General features: G+C 47.9%; 2 protein-coding genes across 10 annotated transcripts in view; one reads left to right on the forward strand and one right to left on the reverse strand.

Annotated features, from left to right (window-relative positions):
• Positions 1–942: 942 nt before the first annotated feature.
• OGG1 (8-oxoguanine DNA glycosylase) overlaps positions 943–21524 on the forward strand; it is a gene marked incomplete at its 3' end in the record, with an annotated part of 40011 nt that continues 19429 nt past the window's right edge. The window contains exons 1-7 of one of the 8 annotated variants that reach the window (XM_081276188.1): positions 943–1364; positions 1703–1950; positions 2501–2680; positions 4829–5010; positions 5522–5672; positions 5814–5863; positions 6070–6456. In XM_081276188.1, the coding sequence (XP_081132314.1) occupies positions 1231–1364; positions 1703–1950; positions 2501–2680; positions 4829–5010; positions 5522–5672; positions 5814–5863; positions 6070–6456 (1332 nt within the window). In that variant the 5' untranslated portion in view covers positions 943–1230. Of the gene's footprint in view, positions 1365–1702; positions 1951–2500; positions 2681–4828; positions 5011–5501; positions 5673–5813; positions 6457–10902; positions 11215–21524 lie in introns of those variants that run through there. The other 7 variants (XM_081276184.1, XR_014019883.1, XM_081276183.1 and 4 more) reach the window with 7 other exon arrangements.
• Positions 6385–17391, reverse strand: CAMK1 (calcium/calmodulin dependent protein kinase I). Of its 2 annotated transcripts, XM_081276189.1 has the most exons (12): positions 17237–17391; positions 14735–14849; positions 13301–13432; positions 11474–11548; positions 11249–11387; positions 10461–10587; positions 10291–10366; positions 9520–9632; positions 8901–8979; positions 8715–8802; positions 6765–6882; positions 6385–6658 (listed from the first exon to the last, which is right to left on the reverse strand). In XM_081276189.1, the coding sequence occupies exons 2-12, from the start codon at positions 14815–14817 to the stop codon at positions 6576–6578; spliced, it is 1113 nt and encodes a 370-aa protein (XP_081132315.1). In that variant the 5' UTR covers positions 14818–14849; positions 17237–17391; the 3' UTR covers positions 6385–6575. The 2 variants fall into 2 exon arrangements, with proteins under 2 accessions (XP_081132315.1, XP_081132316.1); XM_081276190.1 differs by lacking the exon at positions 9520–9632 and having other exon boundaries at positions 10465–10587.

The raw sequence follows: 21524 nt of genomic DNA on the forward strand, positions 1-21524 counted from the left end.
CCAAGGCCTTGCAGCCACTGAGGAATAAAACTTAAGTCAAAGACCCATCTGTTGATTCTCCATGCACCCAGCTGTGCCATGCTGTGAATGAGACACAAAGATTAATCACCTGCAGATCTTGCCCTTGAAGAACTTGGGGTCTAGTCGTTTAAATACAACCCCAAATCACCATGCTAGGTGGGAAATGCCCCAGATTAACTTCCCAAGTTCATGACCCCTAACTCCATTTTTTCATCTTCCTCCAGAAAGTAATAAATTACATAGTCTTTTCTGGGTCCAGGCGGCTGGCAGTGGCAACTGGACCAGACAAGCTGCCTCAGGGTCTCACATTTGTACTCTGGGTTGCGGCTTAGTCTCCTAGGGCCCTCCGGAAAGGCTCCTAGTGGGCCTCACTCCATGCACGAGAGTGAACAGCGGGGTGTACGGTCTTAGGAGTGCTCAGGGCGGAAGGAGCAGATGTGGCGAGGAGGTCGCCAAGAGAACGGACTCTGAAGGATTTAAGAGGCCTGCAGGCGCGGTAGAGGCTAGGAGAAGGCCTGAGCGGGGACAAGCTGAGCGGGTTAACGCTGAAGAGAGTCCTTCCGAGTCAGGTTCTGGAGACACTTATAAGGGCCCAGAACTGGGCTTGGGTCAGATTCATGGTTGAAGAAAGAGGTCATGAGAGGAAGGCCCGATGAGGGCGAGTATCAGACTCCGAAGACTCATAGGAGAAAGGGTCTTTGAGGACGAGTTGGGAAGGCAGCACCGGGTTCGCAGGCGCGCGGGGCGAGTGCAAGGCATCTCGGAGGAAAAGCCAATAGTCGGCAGCGAGCCCAGAGCGCGCCAACCGCCTGGGCGCGACGAAAGCCACGCCCGCTTCCTCATTGGCCCTCCCACTTCCTTCTCGGATTGGCTACCACTAGGTCAAATAAGAGGAGTCGGAGCTCTACTTCCGGTCTCAGCAAGGCCACCCCCTGGAAAAGCCGGAAGAACACACTCGCGCGAGCTTCCAAAATCCAGGGCATCTTTGCAGTGAATGCCCGGAGGCTCTAGAGGCTGTAGAGGGATACGTGAGGAAGAAGGGAGGGGACCTGCCCCTCAGGAAAGCAGGAGGAAATAGAGGGAGAGGGGAGGGAGGCCTTGGTGACTGGGCGAAGCCCTAAGCGGCATGGTCATTGTGTAAACGGGGGTCTTTGCCGTCCGGGTGATTTGGTTCTGAGCCGGCGGGGCTATGGTGGAGCGGAGCCCGACATGGTGGCCCGGTCCCTTCTTGGTAGCATGAAGCATCGTACTCTATCCTCGAGCCCGGCCCTCTGGGCCTCCATCCCGTGTCCACGCTCTGAACTGTGCCTGGATCTGGTTTTAGCTTCGGGACAGTCCTTCCGGTGAGTGGCTGACCTGGGAGGCTCCTCCCCTGGGACCCTGGTTCCTGACTGCCTATTACAGCCCACCAAAGATGCAAAGGAATGTTGGGGGTGATGGATGGGATAGTATCTCAGGATATTAAGGAAATAAGCACTGGTGGCGAGCTTGTTGCCGCCTTTCAAAGTAGGGGTAGTAAGTCTGCAATATTGTTAGGATCATGCAATAAAACCAAAGGTGCTACTTTTACTTTGCAGCTGTTAAGTCAGTTTTATAAATGGGGCACTTGGGAATAGGAGAGACTCCCAGAGTGTGTGGGAAGGGAAATTGAGTGTTAGGGTTGCCTGCACTGGGAATTCAGGTGGAAGGAGCAAAGCCCTGCACACTGGAGTGGCGTGCTGGCGGATCAAGTGTGGACACTGACTCAAACTGAGGAGCTGCTATACTGCACTGTGTACCGAGGGGACAAGGGCTGGGTTGGCAAACCCACACCTGAGGAGCTGGAGACAGTGCACAAGTACTTCCAGCTAGATGTCAGCCTGGCTCAACTGTACAGCCATTGGAGTTCCGTGGACTCCCATTTCCAAAAGATGGCTCAGAAATTCCAAGGTGAGTACAGGCCTGGGGCAGGGGTTAGGGTTCAGGTACATTAGTTAAGTACCTGAGAATGTTTTAAATTCTATCTGTAAAATGGTGGTAGTATCTACTTCATAGGATTTGATGAGGATTAAAGGACCTAATATATGTAAAGTACTTAGGATTGTACTGGACACATTGTAATTATTATTACTATTATTATTTTTTATCCTGCTGATCACCATAGTGAAGTGACAAGAATATGGAGCCTAATCCTGGCCATGGGACTTGGGGCAGGTGATTTCATTCATTCTGTAAACTTAAGGAGCATCTGCTATGTGACTAGAATGTAGCAAGAACAAATTGGATCCAAATTCCTCCCCACAGGGTGCTTAAACTGTGGCTTCTATATCAGTAACCTGGCCTTCACAAGATGCTATTAGGAATGAGAAGTCTGGTGGTGTTTTCTCTAACAGTGCTGCCCCTCATTATCCTGGGTTCTCCCTGATCTGATCTGAGGGTGGAAGGAAGCTAATTACCTACAGCAGATGCTTCTCTTGCCCCTTGCCTTTTTGGTCTCCAGGTGTGCGACTGCTGAGACTTGACCCCATTGAATGCCTTTTCTCATTTATCTGTTCTTCCAACAACAACATTACCCGCATCACTGGCATGGTGGAGCGGCTGTGCCAGGCTTTTGGACCTCGGCTCATTCAGCTTGATGATGTCACCTACCATGGCTTCCCCACTCTGCAAGCCCTGGCTGGTGAGTAGGTGGATCCCCTTCCCCCAAGCCCTCCATACAGCTTTTGAACAAGGGTATCTGTTCAGTTTTCTGTGGTCACCATCTCTCATCTAAAAGCTTCCTCCTTCCCAAACACTTTCCCCATCTAGAACCACCCTGCCTGGTCTGTTGAGACCCAGCTGTACCTCCTTAAAATGTCAGCGCCTCCTGTAATCCCAGAAGCTCAGGAAGCTGAGACAGGAGGATGTTGCATTCAAAGCCAGCCTCAGCAAAAGCAAGGCACTAAGCAACTCAGTGAGACCCTGTCTCTAAATAAAATACAAAATAGGGTTGGGGATGTGGCTCAGTGGTCGACTGCCCCTGAGTTCAATCCCTGGTACCAAATTAAAAAAAAAAAAAAATGTCTGCACCTTACTAGTCTGTGCCTTTTGTTCTGTTTTGTTTTTGTGGTACTAGGAATTGAACCTGGGCCTCGAGCTTTCTAGGCAAGTTCGCTACCATATAGGTGCAGCCCCGGTTTAGTGTGTGTTTTTTGCCAATAGTTTCGATGCCTCATCAGAGAAATATCTGTATGCAGTGTTCAGTAGTTTGGAGTTAAGAGCACACATTCTGGAGACAGATTCACTGGGGCTGAATCCCTGCCCTGTCACTTGGGCACATTATTTAGCATTTCTGTGCTTCAGTGTCTACATCTGTGAAATGGGGTAATTATAGTCACTATGAGAATTGAATAAAGGAATACACATCCTGCACTCAGCAGTGTTTGGCACACAGGAAGTATATGGAAAACTCAAGCTGCTATCACTGCAGTAAACCCAACAGTTTTGCACTCAGGAACACAGGGTATCTTCACAGCAGCCCTTTAAGGCAAGTGTTTTACAGAAGCAAGTGTATCAGTTGGTAGGTGTGAGAAATAAGCTAGGGGAAGTGGTTGGGGACTGCATAGCAGGAAGAACCTGCCTCAGAAGAAAAAGAGAATGTTTTTGGTGCTTAGAAACCTGGTCTTGAGGGCTGGGGATGTGGCTCAAGCGGTAGCGCGCTCGCCTGGCATGCGTGCGGCCCGGGTTCGATCCTCAGCACCACATACCAACAAAGATGTTGTGTCCGCCGAGAACTAAAAAATAAATATTAAAAAAAAATTCTCTCTCTCTCTCTCCTCTCTCACTCTCTCTTTAAAAAAAAAAAAAAAGAAAAAAAAAAAAAAGAAACCTGGTCTTGAGTCTTAGCTCTTAGTTTAGTAGTCATGATCTAAAGGAATTTATTCACCACTTCAGTCTTCTCTTGTTTATAGCATGGAAATAAGTTTCTATCTAGAAGGGGTTAGGGAGCTGGTTAATACATCAGTCATGAGACAGTGAAGAGTAATGGGAACACAGGTACTGATTTCTAGACCTGGGTACAAGATACCATCTATATCATGGGTGCTGCTGCTTTTTTTTTTTTTTTTTTTGGTGGAATTGGGGATTGAATCCAGGGTCTTATAGCCTTGCACATGCTAGGCCAGCACTGAACCATTGAGCTATATCCCCAGGCCTCTTTCTTTTTTTTTTTTTTTTTTTTTTTTTTTAGTTGTGTTTTGAGACAGTATCTCACCTAGTTGTGTAGCCGGCCTTGAATTTACAATCCTCCTGTGTCAACCTCCTAATAGCTGGGATTATAAGCAACCTATGTCCTTTCTTGATCAAATTACTTTGCCTCTTTTAAGCCCTCCTTTTCTCTATCTGGGAAATGGGGAAACAACAGTGCTATCATCGGGGTCCTTGAAAACATGATGATAATGTACCTAAGGCACTTAGCCCTTGCATGATACCAGAACTTGATAATAGAAGCAGTTGCTGTTATTACTATAATATTTTTAGGTCATAACTGTAAACACTCTTGGAAAAGGTTAAGAAACTCAAAATAGGGAGCTCTTCCAAGGCAACGCATCCATCTCTCTCTAGAGCCCAGTATGTAATAGATGCTCAGAAAACACTTGTAGAGGGGAGAACCCATGCTTTCCTTTGCTTTGCACGTACTTTTATCTACTGTCTCCTAGAGGGCAGTGAGGAGAGAGGGATACTTTAGGAAAAGCATTCCCTTGGGATAAAGAGCTTATACACTATCCCTTCCTTGCATAAGAAGGACTCGAAGATGCCTAATCCTTGCTTTTCTCCCCACTTCCCACAGGTTCGGAGGTGGAAGCTCGCCTCAGGAAGTTGGGTCTGGGGTACCGTGCCCAATATGTGAGTGCCAGTGCCCGAGCCATCCTGGAAGAACAGGGTGGTCTGGCCTGGCTGCAGCAGCTTCGAGAAGCCCCCTATGAAGAGGCACACAAGGCACTCTGCACCCTGCCTGGGGTGGGCACCAAGGTGAGGCCCAAAGAAGATAGCAGTTGTCCCATCTACTCACACTGAGAGGAGGGAGTCAGACACAGGGCAGGTCTGAGAGGTGGGTGGAGGCCTGGCTTTTGGAGGCAGGGCAGGAAAGAAAAAGGATAAAAGCAAATGTTTTATTAGAAAAAGCAGAGTGCCAGGAGAGTATGAAAGACTTTACCCTTTAAATGCCTTCATAGAAAGGCTGTTTGTGTCAGTGCATGTGTATTTTGCTCTGTGTATACAGAAATTTCCAGAAGGAATGGCAGGGAAGTTAATAGTGGTCTGTAAGTGGGTACGGTAATATCTTCTCCCTAGATTATGGTGAGAATGTGGGCAACAGAAGTGATTATTCAATAGCACTTTTAGAAAAATCAATACATACCGATTGAGAATACAGAACAATAATGACCTCAGAGTACAGGAGGAAGCAGTTGGCTTTGGGGATAGATGGAGGACACTGGCTGGATCCTACCATTCCTCCACAGTGGCTCATTCTTTGTCAAAGGTGGCTGACTGCATCTGTCTCATGGCCCTAGAAAAACCTCAGGCTGTGCCCGTGGATGTCCATGTGTGGCAGATAGCCCAACGTGACTACAGCTGGCATCCTACCACATCCCAGGCCAAGGGCCCCAGCCCTCAGGCTAACAAGGAACTGGGTGAGGAGAGAGTGGGACGTTGGGGCATTGGGCTGAGATGTTAGAAATTTGTCTCTTAATCACCTCTTCCTCAATCCCCACCTCTGTGGATTGGGGGGGCAGGTTAGGCCAGTTAATCTAGCCTCCTCACTTCTGATTTAGGAAATTTTTTCCGGCGCCTGTGGGGACCTTATGCTGGCTGGGCCCAAGCAGTGAGTGTACCTAGATTTCCCCTCCTCTCTAGCCCAGACCCCAAAGAACTTCTCCCCTATCCCTGACCCTAGTGGACTCTTCCAACCATCTGTCCCCATGAACTCTCACTTCCACCATCCCAGGTGACTCCAACCAGCCCAGCCCTGACCCCCATGGACTCTTCCACCTTCCTGCACTGTCACCAGCCCCTCTACTCCTATACCAGTGTACCTTTCTGCCCACACACTCCCCCTCCCACAGGTGCTGTTCAGTGCTGACCTGCACCAACCCCACCGTTCCCAGGAGCCACCAGCAAAGCGCAAAAAAAGGTCTAAAGGGCCAGAAGTCTAGGCAAGGAGCACTGGACAAAGGAATTCCCCAAAACCTTTCCCCTCCATTCCCTGCTTCTCTCCTCACATCCTCTTTAGGCTTATGTTGGGGAGGGCTCTCTGAAACTACCTCAGGTGCCAGGCACCCCCCAAATAAGCAATCAGTTTGCACAGTGGGACAGGGTGGGGGCTGTTCTGGAGAGAGAGCTGTATGGTTTTATCTTCTTCCCTTTATTACAAGAAGGAACAATAAAATAGAAACATTTGTATGGAAAATGCAGTGAGGAGTGAGAGGAAGGGGTGGGGAGGGCAGTGGGTAGGGTAACTCCCCAGTTCACTCAGGGAAGGGAGTAGGCTACCCCCAGCCCCTCCCACGAAAGAAACCCTGACTAGATCCAGGGCCCTAGAGCTGCGGGGGCATTGTGGGGGACAGTTCCGGGCCTGGCTCCACATAGCAATCTCGACAGCAGCAGCCGGCTGACGGCCCTGTGTGGGAGGACAGAATACAGTTGGCAGTAGGGCACACCCTGCACTCCAGCTGGGTGTCTCTTCGTGGCCCACCCACACTCTTCCCAGCATCCCTGCTCCTCACCCCCAGCCGTTGGCGTCAGCAGCTCCCCATGGCTCGCCGTCTGTCCCTGACCCTCCTGGCTGGTGCCCAACTGTAGCTTCCTCATGTGCCGCACCACAGCCGTGGCATTGAAAGCTTGCTGTGGAGAAAGGGAAGAAGGGACTTCTGAGAAGGTGGGAGCTTATATATAGGTCAGGGCCTGGCAGTAGAATTCTTTCAATGGTATTTTTTTATTTGTTTGTTCTTCATTCATGGGTTATTTAGTGACTCTTATAAGTCCCTCCAATCCCCCTACAAGGCATTTTTTTTTTTTTTTAACCATACTGTTAAATCATACTGGAAAATGAATCCAAGGGTGCTCTACCACTGACCTAGAACCTCAGCCCTTTCAGCCCTTTTTTAAACTTTATTTTGAGGCAGTTTCTCACTAAGTTACCCGGGCTGGTCTCTACCTTGCAATCCCCATCTCAAGTCACCCAAAGCACTGGGGTTACAGGTATGTGCCACTGTGCTCAGCCTCTACAAAGCTTTGTGAATTCTGTTCAATTATGTGTGCACATGTATATATAGAATGTATACATAAACATTCTTTGTTTATGTGTATATATATATATATAAATAAAACTATTCATATTCATACGTAATAGCAAACACTACACAGCATTGTGTGTCAGGCACTGTTTCAAGTATTTTGCATGGTGACTCATTTAATCTTTCCAAAATTCTCAGGTGAGCACTTTTAATATCACAAATTTCAAAGGTGGAAACTAAGGTATAGAAAGGTAGGAAACTTAATCTCTGTCTGTGATTTTTTATTTTTCTGTTTTGTTTCAATATTGGCCTTGCACATGTCAGACAAGCACTCTACCACTGAGTTACACCCTGGCCCTCTTATTTTGAGACAGAGTCTCTCTAAATTGCCCAGGCTGGCCCTGAATTTACAATCCTCCTGCCTCACCTTCCCGAGTAGCTGGTATTATAGATGTGCATCACCACTCCTGGCTGTGTATATAATTTTCTTTTCATCATATCCCCCTAGATTCTCCTATATACTCCTCAAAAACCATGTTGAAAACTAAAACCATTCCCCCCAAGACACATCCTTCCCCTGGGATCAGTTATGATAATTTCCAGGCTAATCTATCCCCAACCAGAAGATTGGGACAGCCCTTGACATCTCAACTCACACCCTCTGCATCCATTCCACTATCACTTCTTGTTGATCCTACCTCCTAAATGATTGTTCTCAGCCATTATTCTCTATTCCTGTTACTGCTGCCCAAGGTCAAGTCCTTCCCATCTTCTGCCTGCATCTCTGCCACAGCCTCCTACTTTTCTCCCAATCTTCACTCTTTGCTGTTTTTTTTTTTTTTTTTTTTTTTTTTTTTTTTTTTTTTGTAGCTTGAGATTCTAAATGGCCATTTCTTACTTGAAATCCTTCTGGGGCTTCTCAGCACCCTCAATGTCAAGTTGGTGCTCTACTATGGTATTTGAGGTCCTGAGTTGTGCGGCCCTTACTGACTTCTTTAGCCTTCCCTCTTGCCAGTCAGTCTCCTCTGCCCCTCCAGTCCAGCCAGGTTTATCATGTGCATTTCTGTGTGGCCAGCTCCACTCTCTTGCTTCTGGAACTTTTCACCCCTCTTCTCTGTGCCTTGGACATTATTCCATGTGTCTGACTAATTGCTACTCAACTGACAGATTCTTCAGGCTATTACCACCTTTATGACCCTTCCTGGAACTCATAGGCTGCATCAAATGCCTCTGAAGTATCCTATTTTCCCTCTAGACTTGTAGGTCAGGGACCCTCTCAAATTGAGTAGGTGTCAGGAAGTACTTATTGAATAAAGAGTGAGGTCTTTCAGAAAGCAGCCCTGTTGTTACTGCATGTCTTGGCAATGTGCAAACAGCCTGGGCAAGGGTGGGGAGGAGTCCTGGCGAGGCTGGGACCCCGGACTAGAGCTATGGGCTCACCTTCCATTTGCTCTTAGCAAAGTTCTTCTTGATCTGCTCGCTCACCGACTGGTGGATGTTCTTATCTAGTGCCGTATCTCCTGCAATCCTAGGGTGGGTATATGTGGAGGGTTGCCAGTAAGGGTAGAAGCAGGCCTGGGGGGCCAGGCTTCACCCCCACCCACAGTCCGTGGAGACTTTCCTCACCATGGGTGCTGCAAGGCCTGCTCACAGGTGAACCTCTTCTCTGGATCCTTCTCCATCAAGTGCCGGATGAAATCTTTGGCTGAACCCCCAAGACAAAAGCAAAGACATATGGCATGGCAGTGCCTGTGGACACTCCTGGGACAGCACTCCCTGACATCCAGTCTGACCGCAAAGCAAGACATAGGGGCCAGATCTGTCCGTGCACCACCCCACTTCACTCCAGCCTCCCAGCTCTCTCCATTCTCTCTCAAAAACATGTTCTTGGAGAAGACTCCCTTCAGTATATTCACAGTATGTGTGAACAACTAGAGATGCCTTCATTGGCTTGCTTTTAATAGAGGGCACAAAAGGAGGGATGAAAATGATTATGGTGGTGTCTTAGGCATTAGGAAGTCAGTAGGGGAGGTATTTTCAAAAATACTATGTTTGAAGACTGAATCAATGAATGCCTACAAGTTTCTCAGACTAGGAGCCAAGCAGAGGGAAACCCCTGAGGTAAGGGTTCTGACCTCAGACAACTTATTCTAGGACTGGGGAACCTGACTAGGGAGACCCCCCAGAGCAGATGAGGAAGGCGCCAGAGGCAGGGCCCAGTGAAAGAAGGCAAAATCCAAAATACCAGAGTCAGAGATGTCATCCCAGTAAGGAGAGTCAAATTCATACTCGGCCTTCAAAATCTGTTCAAAGAGTTTGGCATCATTCTCGTCATAGAAGGGGGGATAACCGCAGAGCCTGGGCAGGAAGAAACTCATCCTGATTTCCACTCTCAGTGTACCCAGTGGCTCTGGGACAGCTTTGGGGCAGTCCCAAGCATCAGGCAGGACTCATGGAAAAGAGTTACCCCTTTGTAAAATCTGCCCCTCCCTGCCTTGCTCGCTCCTATCTATCTACACTGGCCTTTTCTGTTTCTTGACCAATTTTGCCATCTTCAGGGCCATTGTACTTGCTGTTCCCTCTTACCAAACCTTACCCCACATCTCACTTCATTCAAGAGGCCACTCAGATGTCACCTCCACAGAAAGTGCTCTTCCCTGACTTTATCTGAAATGGTAGCAATCCCCATTTCTCTTCTTTTTTTTTTGTTGTTGTTTGTTTATTCATTTTTGCCATCTAATGTTATTGTATAGATTTATTTACTTGTTGATTTTCTGTCTCCCCTACTACAATATCAGCTCCCTGAGGACCAGCTCTTGGTCTGGTTTGTTCTCTGCTAAGTGCCCATGCTTGGCGCAGTTCCTGAAACATAGTATCTATTGAATGAAGTGATATTAGTAATTAATAGGTAGATTGACTATGGATGGAGGGAAGGAAGGAATAACAGGGTGGAAGAGTAAAGCAGGGGAAAGGTCAACTCTGGAGCTACACCCTACTTGGCCACACCCCCACTTACAGGATGTAGGCAATGACCCCAATGGACCAGCAGTCCACGGCCTTGCTGTAGGGCTTCTGGGCCAGGACCTCAGGGGCTGTGGAGAAAATGGGACATGGCAGTGACAAATTTCTGCCCTTCAGCTTCTGGTTCCTCCCATACCCACAGCCCCAGCCCAGGGCCCTCCGCACCCACGTATCCTGGTGTCCCACAGGCTGTGGAGAGCACACTGCCTGGGTCCTCCATCTTGGAGAGGCCAAAGTCGGAGATCATGATCTTGGAGTCTTCATCCAGGCTGTAGTACAGCAGATTCTCTGGCTTGAAGGGCAGGCAGGAAGGGGGGAGGAGCAGTCAGATGGCCAGAGGCTAGCAGAACCATCCCAAGCACCCCTTGAGAAGCAATGGGATCTCCATCCCCCACTAAAGCCACTGAGGCTGCCATCTTGACTGGAAATGCAAGGAAGTTCTCAGGAAGGCCAAAAGTTCCAGAAAGGACAAGGGCCCAGAGGTATGGGAAGAAATTTTTGTAAACCTCAGGTGTGTATTGCAAAGCCCTAAAGAAGTTCTGGCAGTTACTGTATGCCAGGCCCTGGAGTACTTGGTGGATTTGCACCTTCCCACTTTCTCTTCCAGGTCAGTCTGAACAAACCCATTTTACAGATGAGGAAACTGATGCCTCAAGAGGTGAAGTGACTTGCCTAAGAGCCCAGTTATGGAGTAGCACAGCCAGAATGAGATGTACTACAAAACATGCACCCCATCATTATCTCTGAGGAGTAGGATTCCACTTCACTTTTGTGTGGCTTTGAGTGTCTGAACTTTAATGGGGAGAGGCACTTTGGGGGTCACAAGGTCTAGTTTGCAGATAGGAAGCTGAGGCTCAGTGAGGAGGTGAGAGCAGCCTCAGGGTGGATATTGAGGGGTTTCCAAAGGCCCTGCCCCCATGGCCCCTGCTCACTGTTCCCCAGCTCACACCCACCTTGAGATCGCGGTGGACAATGCCCAGGTCATGCAGATACTTAACAGCATCCAGCACCTGGAAGATGAGGCGACTGGCGTCCCGCTCCGTGTAGAAGCCTTTTTCCACAATGCGGTCAAACAGCTCCCCCCCTGACACCCTGCAGTAGGGGACAGGACAGTCTGGCCAAGAAAGTGGGGACAGCAGGGAGAGAAATGTGAGCAGGGCAGGGGAAGGGCCACTCACAGCTGCATGATGAGGTAGAGGTGGCCCCCACTCTCATAGATGTCATCCAGGGCTACAATGTTGGGGTGCTTGATCCTGAGAGGAAAAAAGAGCAGTTCAGAGCTGGGGACTCCCCAGTGCCTGCAGACCCAGACAAGCCAATCAAGGATCTCCCCCCACCACCACCTGGAAAAGCAGATGTACCAAGATTTATTAAAATTTCTTAGAAGGCGAGGCAGCGGTACAAATACTGGGCTTGAGCATACTATAGAACTGGGTCCAGATCCTGCATCCGTCACATGCTGTTTGGATGTCTTTTCCCTTCATAGCACTGATCAGTAGAAAACTTCTAAGAATTTTCTGTGTCTACCCATTTGTCAGCCTTCCCCATCAGAAGGTCAGGTCCCACAAGTTCAGAGACTTTGTCTCAGTCTCCAGTGTTCTCTGGCCCTGGGACAGAGTTGGTGCTCAGTAATACAGATAGAATTCAATGTAACCTTACTGAGCTTGTTTCCTTCTTTATAAAATGAAGCTAGTAGTAGTACTTCTCTCAAAGACCGGGTATGAAGATCATGAGGGGCTGGGGGGAGTTGTGGCTCAGTGGTAGAGCACTTGCCTAGCATGCCTGAGGCACTAGGCTCGATCTCCGGCACCACATAAAAATAAACAAATAAAATAAAGGTATTAAGAAAAAAAAGGGCTGGGGATATAGTTCAGTTGGTAGAGTACTTGGCTTGCACGCACAAGGCCCTGGGTTCAATCCCCAACACCACAAAAATAAATAAATAAATAAATAAATAAAAGAAAGAAAACTGAGGGGCTGGGGTTGTAGCTCAGTGGTAGAGTGCTTGCTTACATTCATGAGGCACTGGGTTCTATCCTCAGCACCACATAAAAATAAAGGTTCACCTACAACTTAAAAATATATTTTTAAAAAAAAGATCATATTGAGATAATTCAGATGACAAGCTTGGCACAGTGCCTGGCATAATGTAAACAATAAATGAACTGATAAATGGTGGTTGACCTTGGGTACCAGGGATTGAACTCAGGGGCATTCAACCACTAAGCCACATCCCCAGCCCTTAGCTGGGTTGCTTAGCACCTTGCCGTTGCTGAGGCTAGCTTTGAACTCAAGATCCTCCTGTCTTAGCTTCTTGAGCTGCTGGGATTACAGGTGTGTGCCACCATACCTGGCTGGTGGTTGATTTTATAATGAGGAAGACCTGGCTTTTTCAGAAACTTGATGTGCCTTTGGGAAGGTCCCTTGCTCTCTCTGGGCCTGCTTCTCCAACTGTCACCCCTTGATAATGAGAATGATCTGTTTCTTCCCTGCCCAAGGTGGTTGGGAAGTTCAGGAAAGACATTGGAAATGAAGATTATAAGATTTACAACGAGAGCAGGAGATTTCTTGGCATGAGCAGTTCATAGAACAGTTGGTTGTCCATTGTGACAAGAGGGGTTGGCAGACAGTTTTAAACTTGCTGAGTGACTTTAATATATTGGAGGAACTCAAGGTAGGTCCAGAGTTAACAGTAATTAAGATATGTGAGTTCAAGCTGTGTTTAAGCATTGACCTTGAGACCTGACTGAACAGATTAATATCCCTAACATCTCAGTCATATCTGTCATGTTAGCTATTGTGCCAGCCATTTGAAATAAAAGGCCTCAAGTGCTCTCCATACCCTGCCCAGCAGAAGTTCTTGTTCCTGCTTTATAAATGAGCACTTTGAGGCTTGGAGGGTTGAATGAGTTGCCAAAAGCCAGGGGAAGGAGGAGGGCAGGAGGAGGGCAGGAGGGGTTGAGACAGGGTCATCCTGGGGCAGGGACAAGCTATAGCCCACGCACTTGTGCAGGACAGCAATCTCATTCTCCATGCTGCCCTCTTTGCCCTCCAGGGCCTTCTTGGCGATGCATTTGATGGCCACCAGCTTCTGAGTCCTCTTATCTTCTGCCAGGATTACTTCCGAGAAGGCCCCCCTGCAGGGAGAGAGGATTCCAAAGGTGAGGTTCTGGAAGCCCTGCTTCCCTTCAGCCTCTCCTCCATCTCTTATGGATTGTATGTCTCTAGACCAAGTACTTTTCTACCTGCTGGCTCTAGAGGTGGCCACATGACCTGGACCTGGCCAGTTAGAATAGTCTGCCCGTGGCACACTATTTGTTCATGGGGTATAAGCCAAGTTACTGGTACTGTGAGAATGAGGTTCTCTTTCCTATATTATTTGCTTATTCATTTATTTTTTTACTTATTGCTATATTATTTATTCATTCATTTGTTTTCCATCTGTTTCATGGTACTGGGGATAAAACCTAGAGCCTCACTTGCTAGGCAAGTGCTGTATTGCTGAGCCACATCCCTAGCCCAAGGTGGATGGAGTGGATGGTGGCCATCTGTACCACCTCCTGGCAAGAGCCTATCTGGGATTGAATAGCACAGAAGAAATCAGATGTGAGAATTATAATCAAAGATAATTCCTGATAACATGAGGATCCCTGGATACAACCAGGCCTGAAATCCCCTGAGCTTTTTTGCTATGTGCATGGTTAATTCATTCATTGTTTTCTGCTAAAGCAAATTTGAGTCATAAATAATACCCTTAGAACTTTGAAGAACCATTAGCATTACTTGGGAACTTTTTGTAAATGGTGAATCTAGACCCCATCCCAGATTTCCTGAGTCAGAATCTGCATTTTAACAAAGAGTTCAAGGGATTTGTGTGTGTACCAAAGTTTAAGAAGTAGGCTCTGAGGAACCGATAAATCCATTTATACTCAAGTTCACTGACTAAGGAAGATTTTCAAGGGTATTCTTTGCACATCTTTAGCTTTGCTGGGGAGAATAAGAAGTAATAAGTCAAAAGCATCCCTCATGGTGACATTTCAATAATCAGGGATAACTAGTGCCTGCAGTGATTTCATCTTTGGTTTCCAGTCTTGACCCAGTACTAGTAACAGAGCTATGTATGCAGTTTCCAAACCTAGGTCAGAACACCCAGCTCTTGACTAGTTGGCCCTTTGTTCTCCCCCACTTCCTTCTCTTCATTAGAAACTGCCTGTGCAAGAACAGCCCCTGTCCCAACCATTGCCAAACAGAAATGAAAAGTGTGGTCCATTCTGTGCCATGACAAGTTTGCCATAGGCCCTAGTCTGTAGGAAACAGGAAATGTTGATTGGCTGACCAGAGGAAGCACCATCCTGGACTCAGCCTCCCCCAGCTATTGAGGCCCTTCCCAATTCTACCCCCAGCTCAGAAACAGCCTCCCAACCCACCCCGAGACTCACGTGCCCAGAACATCTCTGAAGTCATAAATGTCCCTAATGTCCTCTGCCTGCTTCCAGCTGGGGCTTTCCACTGCCCCCGGCATGGCCCACTGCCCCCCAGCCACAGCCAGGGCTCCTGGAAGGAAAATGAAGGAAGGAAACTCAATAGGTTTCTCTGAGAATGCGCTGCATGCCCCATCCAGGTATTCAACCTGCATTCATTCACTCCTTGATCCATTCATTTGACAAAATCATTCAACATTCATTCATTTACTAGTCATTTGTTCATTCAACAACATCCATTCAGCAAATTCTTTGCCTAGAGAAATATATTTCACGGTGGCAGCAAAATCCTTTATTCAACAAAGTCATGCATTCCTTCATTTTTTTTTTTTAAGTATATATATGTAAATATAAACACTGCTTTTTATTTTTTTATTTTTTATTTTTTTTTAAAGAGAGAGTGAGAGAGGAGAGTGAGAGAGAGAGAGAGAGAATTTTTAATATTTATTTTTTAGTTCTCGGGGGACACAACATCTTTGTTGGTATGTGGTGCTTGAGGATCGAACCCGGGCTTCACGCATGCGAGGTGAGCGCGCTACCGCTTGAGCCACATCCCCAGCCCTTCATTTTTTTTTTTTAAAGAGAGAGTGAGAGAGGAGAGAGAGAGAGAGAATTTTAATATTTATTTTTTAGTTCTCGGCAGACACAACATCTTAGTTTGTATGTGGTGCTGAGGATCGAACCCGGGCCGCACGCATGCCAGGCGAGCGCGCTACCACTTGAGCCACATCCCCAGCCCCGCATTCCTTTATTTTTGTATTCATGTTCACTTCCCAGTTTCTCCCTCCCCAAATCCAAACACCCAGAGAAACCCTGATCCCTGGAAGGGCAACAGATAAAACCCAAGGACAACTTGTACATGCATAGGGCTCTGGAGGATCCCTCCATCCCCAGAACCAGTCATGTCCCAGCTTTACCCTGGGAACTGCTGGGGTGTCTCCTCTCCCTCCTCCTTCTCCCCACCCTGGCCTCTCGGAAATCAGGTTTCCGGCAGCCTGGGCTTCCAGCAATATCTCAGCCACATTTTTAAATAGCTCTTTCTCACTGTTACTAAGGCAACAACAGCCACAGCTGGAGCTCCCCAGGCCTCTTCCTCCTGACTCCCTAAATGGTCCCACCCAGTCTGTCCCCTCCTGGCCTCATCTTACCTTGATCCAGCTTGGACCTTCCCCCCACTGAGGCCTCTGTCTCATCACTCAGAGGAGGGTGAGTTCTCTTCCCATTTTTCAGATGGAGAACAGGGGAGATTGAGGAAGTCGGTAGTGATGGGTCCAGAGTGGCCCAAATGACACCCAGCTGGGGCCCAAGCTAAGCTTGCTTAGGGCAGAGGCCATGGAGGAGCTGTTCTCAACTAGTCTTTCCAATATGAAGCTAGACTGGTGCCCATCCCAGGACCACAGAAGGTAAGGCCAAAACAGCCTAGTATGCTGTGTGGTCTCAGGGAGGATGCTTTCCTTTTCGGTTTCTTCTGTGGGATAATGAGGGGAAGGTGCCCTGACCAGAGCCCTGGTGTGAGATCCCACTCCTTGGATGGGATGTTGTTCCCAGGGTTCTGGCCACCCTTCCCAGGGACAGAAACTTCTAAGAAAGGAGACTTCATGATAAGCTCTAGAGGCAGTCTTAAACCCATCTGAAGGCTGGCACATCATGACCCTTACAGTCCACACCCTGAACTAGCCATTCCAGCCAAGCCTCCTCCACAACCCCAAACCCCTGCCTCCCAGACCCAGCACCTGGTTATAAGTGTGCACAGGACACTCCCCAGACAGCCTCACACCTTAACACCTACGCGCCATCCATATATTCCTCAGACCCCTTTCACTTTTCAAAACACATCCACACACACCCCCACGTTCACATCCACCAGACATCCCCAATTTACTTATACCTCACACCCTCCAGTTCCTCACCCACACCCTAGAAGCTCCTATCGTTCAAACCCCAACAGTACCTCACAATTCAACACCACCCCCAACTCTGACTTAACTATCCTTAGAGCCAGACACCAGCACACTGTACCTGGACACCACCCTCTGCAGCAAAAAACGCATCGCGACATCCCACCCACGACCCATGAGGGTACCCTCACACATTAGCACGGCAACCCCATATCTGATCCACACATCAGCATTGACATTAGGACACCTTAACATGCCCCCCCACCACATACACACATCTATAGCCAGATGCCCACGCCCTTGCAAATTCAGGCCCCGAAGAACTCCGGCTCGGGCACTGACCACCTCTCCCCACCCTACTCTGTCACCTCTGTTTTCCACGGGCCTCCTTGGTACCTGCTGGTCCTAGAACAGAGATCGGGGAGAAAGGCCCAGCCCTGTCCTTCCCGGGTGCAGCCCTCCCGGGCACCCCTTCCCATCCTTGGGCAAGGGTACCAGCTGCTGGAGGCTCCAGCTGCCCCTTCGGCGTGCAGGGGTGCAAGCGGGCAGACCCCAACCTTACCTGCAGCTGCCCCGCCGCGGGGCTGGCTGGAAGGCCCAAGGTGGCTGGTGCCGAGCTACGGCCGCGGTCCGCCGCCACTGCGCGCCTGGCCCGCCCGCCCGTTTCTTTCTTGGGCTCTGCTCCGGCTCCGCTTGCTCCCTCCGCCCGCCTGCGGCTCTGATGTCAATGGAGGAGGAGCCTGCGGCGGAGGGACGGGGATTGGGAGCGGTGGGTGATGTCGCTACCCCGCTGGGGAAAGGGGCGGGGGGGGGGGCCGGGGGCCTGATTAGACCCTCTGCTAGATGCTTCATGCCCTTCTTCTGCAGCAGAGCCCCACTTCAGAGGGGGCAACTGATGTCCAGGGAGATGAGGGTTTCTAAATTAGCAGCTGCTCAGTGGAAAAGCAGGATTCGAACCTGCACTGACTGATGTCAGAGGCTGGCCAGTTTCACCCTGCCAGCTCATGTTTTTGTTTTTGTTTTTTTTTTTTTTCAGACCAGTTAGAGTCACCTTTAAGGCTCCTAGTCTCTGGACCAAGGGAATTAGGCCCACAGAAGGGCCCAAAGACTAGTGGGGATAGGAGGATGGGGGGAGGAGGGAGAAACAAGGCAAGAGCAGGCAGTGAGGATAGTCTAGGCCCCATTGACAGGCGGGTCATCTGAGGCCTGAGGTCCCTCAGAGAGACTGAGATGAGTCTCCAGTCCCCAGAACTTGCCCCTCAGAGCCTGCGTGCTGACCAGAGGGACAGGGGCAGAGAGGGAAACAGGGAGGGGGAAGTTTAGTCTGGATCCTGAAGGAAGCAGGCCAAAGAGGACCAAGGTGCCACGTGACTGGGCAGAAGCCAGAGACTCATGGCTGGAGGCCAAGTTGGGGGGGTGGAGCAGAAGCCAGTTCCTGGGGCTGCAGGCAAGGGGCCAAGGGACCTGACCCAAGTTGGCTTATGCAAGCCGTTCCTTGGGAATAAATTCAGTGCTGGCTAGGAAGGGGGAGCAATTCATAGGAATGGAAGGTGTGACTGGAGTGGGGCCAGAGAAGACATACAGCTTGACACCCCCACCCTACCTCCACTCACCTTCCAGTACCACTTTCTCTCCTGGATTCCTGAATTTTCCAGCTGAAGTTGAAGACAGGATGGTGCTGACCCCCAACACATTTCAGCTGGCTTTTCCTTCCCTTTTCACAGGGTGGTCAATTTATTATACCCGTTTTACAGACAAGAGAAGATAATGGCTGAGAGTCCTAGAAGGGCTTTGGAGTTTGTCTCATCCCTTGCTTTACTCTGAGTCTAGTTTTTTCCCTCTGGAGTATGGAAATATTGATGACTGACTCAGGATTCTTCTAAGAATCCTGTGAAGTAATGAATACAAAATACTCAGAACTACAGTTCAAAACATGAGAGTGAGACTCTGTAAACCAAGTCTTAAGAAAGGACCTGATCTGGCCAGAGATGGTGACCAAGGGATACTTTCTGTCTCTCAAATCTCAGCATCACAGACTCCCTGGCCCATGAAAAAAAAACTTCTGACCCAAGGCTGAGCCTCTCTGTTCTCCTCTTCACCCATCTCGCACACCCACTGAGCTGAGTTGTTTCAGCACCAATTTCCTGTTTATCTCTATGACAACACTCCCTGGTTGATAAGGTGGCCTCTGTCCTGCTGAGAACTTGTACAACTTTTGTTCCCTTTTATATTTTGTTGCTTTTAAGCATTTCTGAGGGCACTTTTGCTCCCCCCTCCTTTGACATTCTTTTCTTTTTTAAAAATATTTCTAGTAAGCAAGTAATACATGGGTCACTGCAAGAAAATTACATAAAATATTAAGAACACACAGACTATCCTTGCCCCTGGTAGAATTCTTTTACTTGCCTGGTAACAGAATCCCAGCTTTAAACCAACTTCATCAAAGAGGAATCTATGAGCTGGATGCAGGGGGACACGCCTGTAATCCCCTGTAATCCCAGAGATTTGGGAGGCTGAGCAGGAGGAGTGCAAGTTCAAGGCAGCCTGAACAGTTTAGCAAAACACTGTGTCAAAATGAAAAACAGAAAGGTTTGGGGATGTAGCTCAATGATTGAATCATCTCTGGTTCAATCTCTGGTTCAACGGGGCATGGTGGTACACGCTTGTAATCCCAGTGGCTTGGGAGGCTGATGCAGAAGGATCACAAGTTCAAAGCCAGCCTCAGCAATTTAGGAGGGCTCTAAGCAATTAGCAAGACCAGGTTTCTAATAAAATATAAAAAAGGGCTGGGGATGTAGCTTAATGGTTAACCCATTAAGTTCAACTGGGTTCAACCCCCAGGACCAAGAAAAAAAAAAAAAAAGCTCTAGTTCAACGTGTGTGTGAGCACGTGCGCACATACACACACACACACACACACACACACACACACACACACGAATCTATGGTTCACCAGACCAGAGATGGCACAAGATTCAAGAAAAAACACCAAGGACCAGGATCTTGGAGACTGAAAATAGAAACACAGTGCTCTTAGAATTTGCTTTCTCTCATCTCTCCTTGTCTCAATTTCTTTTTGCATGTTAAGTTTTTCCTCTGTCAGTTAATATTCTCTACCTGGCAGGAAACATAGAGTGGTAGGCCCTACTTTCCCACTACACCCAGCAGAACTACCCTCAGTTTCACCTACTCTCAAAGAAGGATTCTGATTGGCTCTGCTTGAGCCCTGAATGACATGCCTCCCTCTCGGGCCCCACAATGCTGTTAGGGCAATGTGGTACTATATTGGGCAAGTGTTACATGATGGGCAGCCACACCAGAATCACAGGAATGAAAGTTATCTTTTCCAAAAGAAATAGGAGTGCTGGGCAGGCAAGAACAACAAATCCATCTCAGCCCTGCTCCCACCAACCAGAGATAACCATTGTTGGCATTTTGGGTGCATATTCTTCCAGAGGGTTTTGGATAGGGATACATGTACACACTTTCTCCTGTAGCCCCCACTTCCACTGAGCATATTTCAAGGTACTAATCAAAAAATGAGTCAAGAAAAGTTAAATATAAGGTGGGTGCAGTAGCAAACGCCTGCAATCCCAGCATCTTGGGATCACAAGTTCAAAGCCAGTCTCAGCAATTTTGTGAGGCCCTAAGCAATTTAGCCAGACCCTGTCTTAAAATAAAAATGGCTGGGGATGTGGCTCAGTGGTTAAGAATTTCTGGGTTCAAAAAAAATTTCTGGGGCTGGGGATGTGGCTCAAGCGGTAGCGCGCTCGCCTGGCCTTGCGTGCGGCCCGGGTTCGATCCACAGCACCACATACAAACAAAGATGTTGTGTCCGCCGAGAACTAAGAAAAAATAAATAAATATTAAAATAAAAAAAAATTTCTGGTTCCCTGGTACTCCCCCCAAAAAGAAAAGAACAGTCAAATATATGCAGGAAAAATATATAATCTTTTCATCTTCTTTGTTTTCAAAAAGATGACAAAACAGGTCAGGCATCTCCATTAATTCTTGAACCTGATGGAAAATAAGCCATTGCCTGAGTGAATGGTTTTCTAAGATTAGAGCAAATGAAAAAAATCAGAAGAAATAGATGGAGAGCTTTATTTATAAAAGTATTTAGCCTGGTGTCTTGGTGCAGACCTATAATCCCAGTACCTTGGCAGGCTGAGGCAGGAGGATCACAAGTTCAATCCCTCCCTGGGCAACTTAGTGAGACCCTGTCTCAAAATATAAAAGGTTGCTGTAATGGGGGGGTGAGGTGGGCTGAGGCAGGAGGACTGCAAGTTCAAAGCCAGCATCAACAAAAGCAAGGCACCAAACAACTCAATGAGACCCTGTCTCTAAATAAAATATAAAATAGGGCTGGGGATGTAGCTCAGTGATCAAGTGCCCCTGAGTTCAATCCCTGGTACCAAAAAAATAAAAAGGATGTAGCTTAGTAGTAAAGCACCCCTGGGTTCAACCCTCCTAGTACCAAAAAAGAAGAAGAAAAAAAAAACTTTCAAGATCCAATTGTGATGCCTCATGTTTATGGTCTTAGGACTCCAGAGGCTGAGACAGGAGAAAGGCTTGAGCCCAGGAGTTTAAGACCATTCTGGGCAACATAGCAGGACTCTGTTTAAACAACAACAACAAAAAGTATGTTAAAAAAAAAAAAAAAGATCCTGTGGCTAGAGAAAAAGAAAAGTCACCTTCTTCCTCTAAAATCAAAATCATAGCCAATAGTGAAATGCAAATTTTAGACTTGGAAAACTGATGATAGGTTAATACTTTTACTATTATAAACAACACGTAAAACTCATAACAATAAATGGTCAAAGGACACACAATAAACCTGGGACATTTTC

Source organism: Spermophilus citellus, assembly GCF_964194105.1.
Source record: "Spermophilus citellus genome assembly, chromosome: 19".
Lineage (NCBI taxonomy): Eukaryota > Metazoa > Chordata > Mammalia > Rodentia > Sciuridae > Spermophilus > Spermophilus citellus.

What these genes read in the sequence shown, in the direction of transcription:
- CAMK1 (XM_081276189.1), bottom strand. Translation starts at nt 14,817, where the DNA reads ATGCCGGGGGCAGTGGAAAGCCCCAGCTGGAAGCAGGCAGAGGACATT. An exon ending in TTCAGAGATGTTCTGGGCAC is followed by an intron (nt 13,433 to 14,734) that starts GTGAGTCTCGGG and finishes CTCTCCCTGCAG; the next exon opens with GGGGGCCTTCTCGGAAGTAA. An exon ending in GGATGACATCTCTGACTCTG is followed by an intron (nt 8,980 to 9,519) that starts GTATTTTGGATT and finishes TTGGGGGTTCAG; the next exon opens with CCAAAGATTTCATCCGGCAC.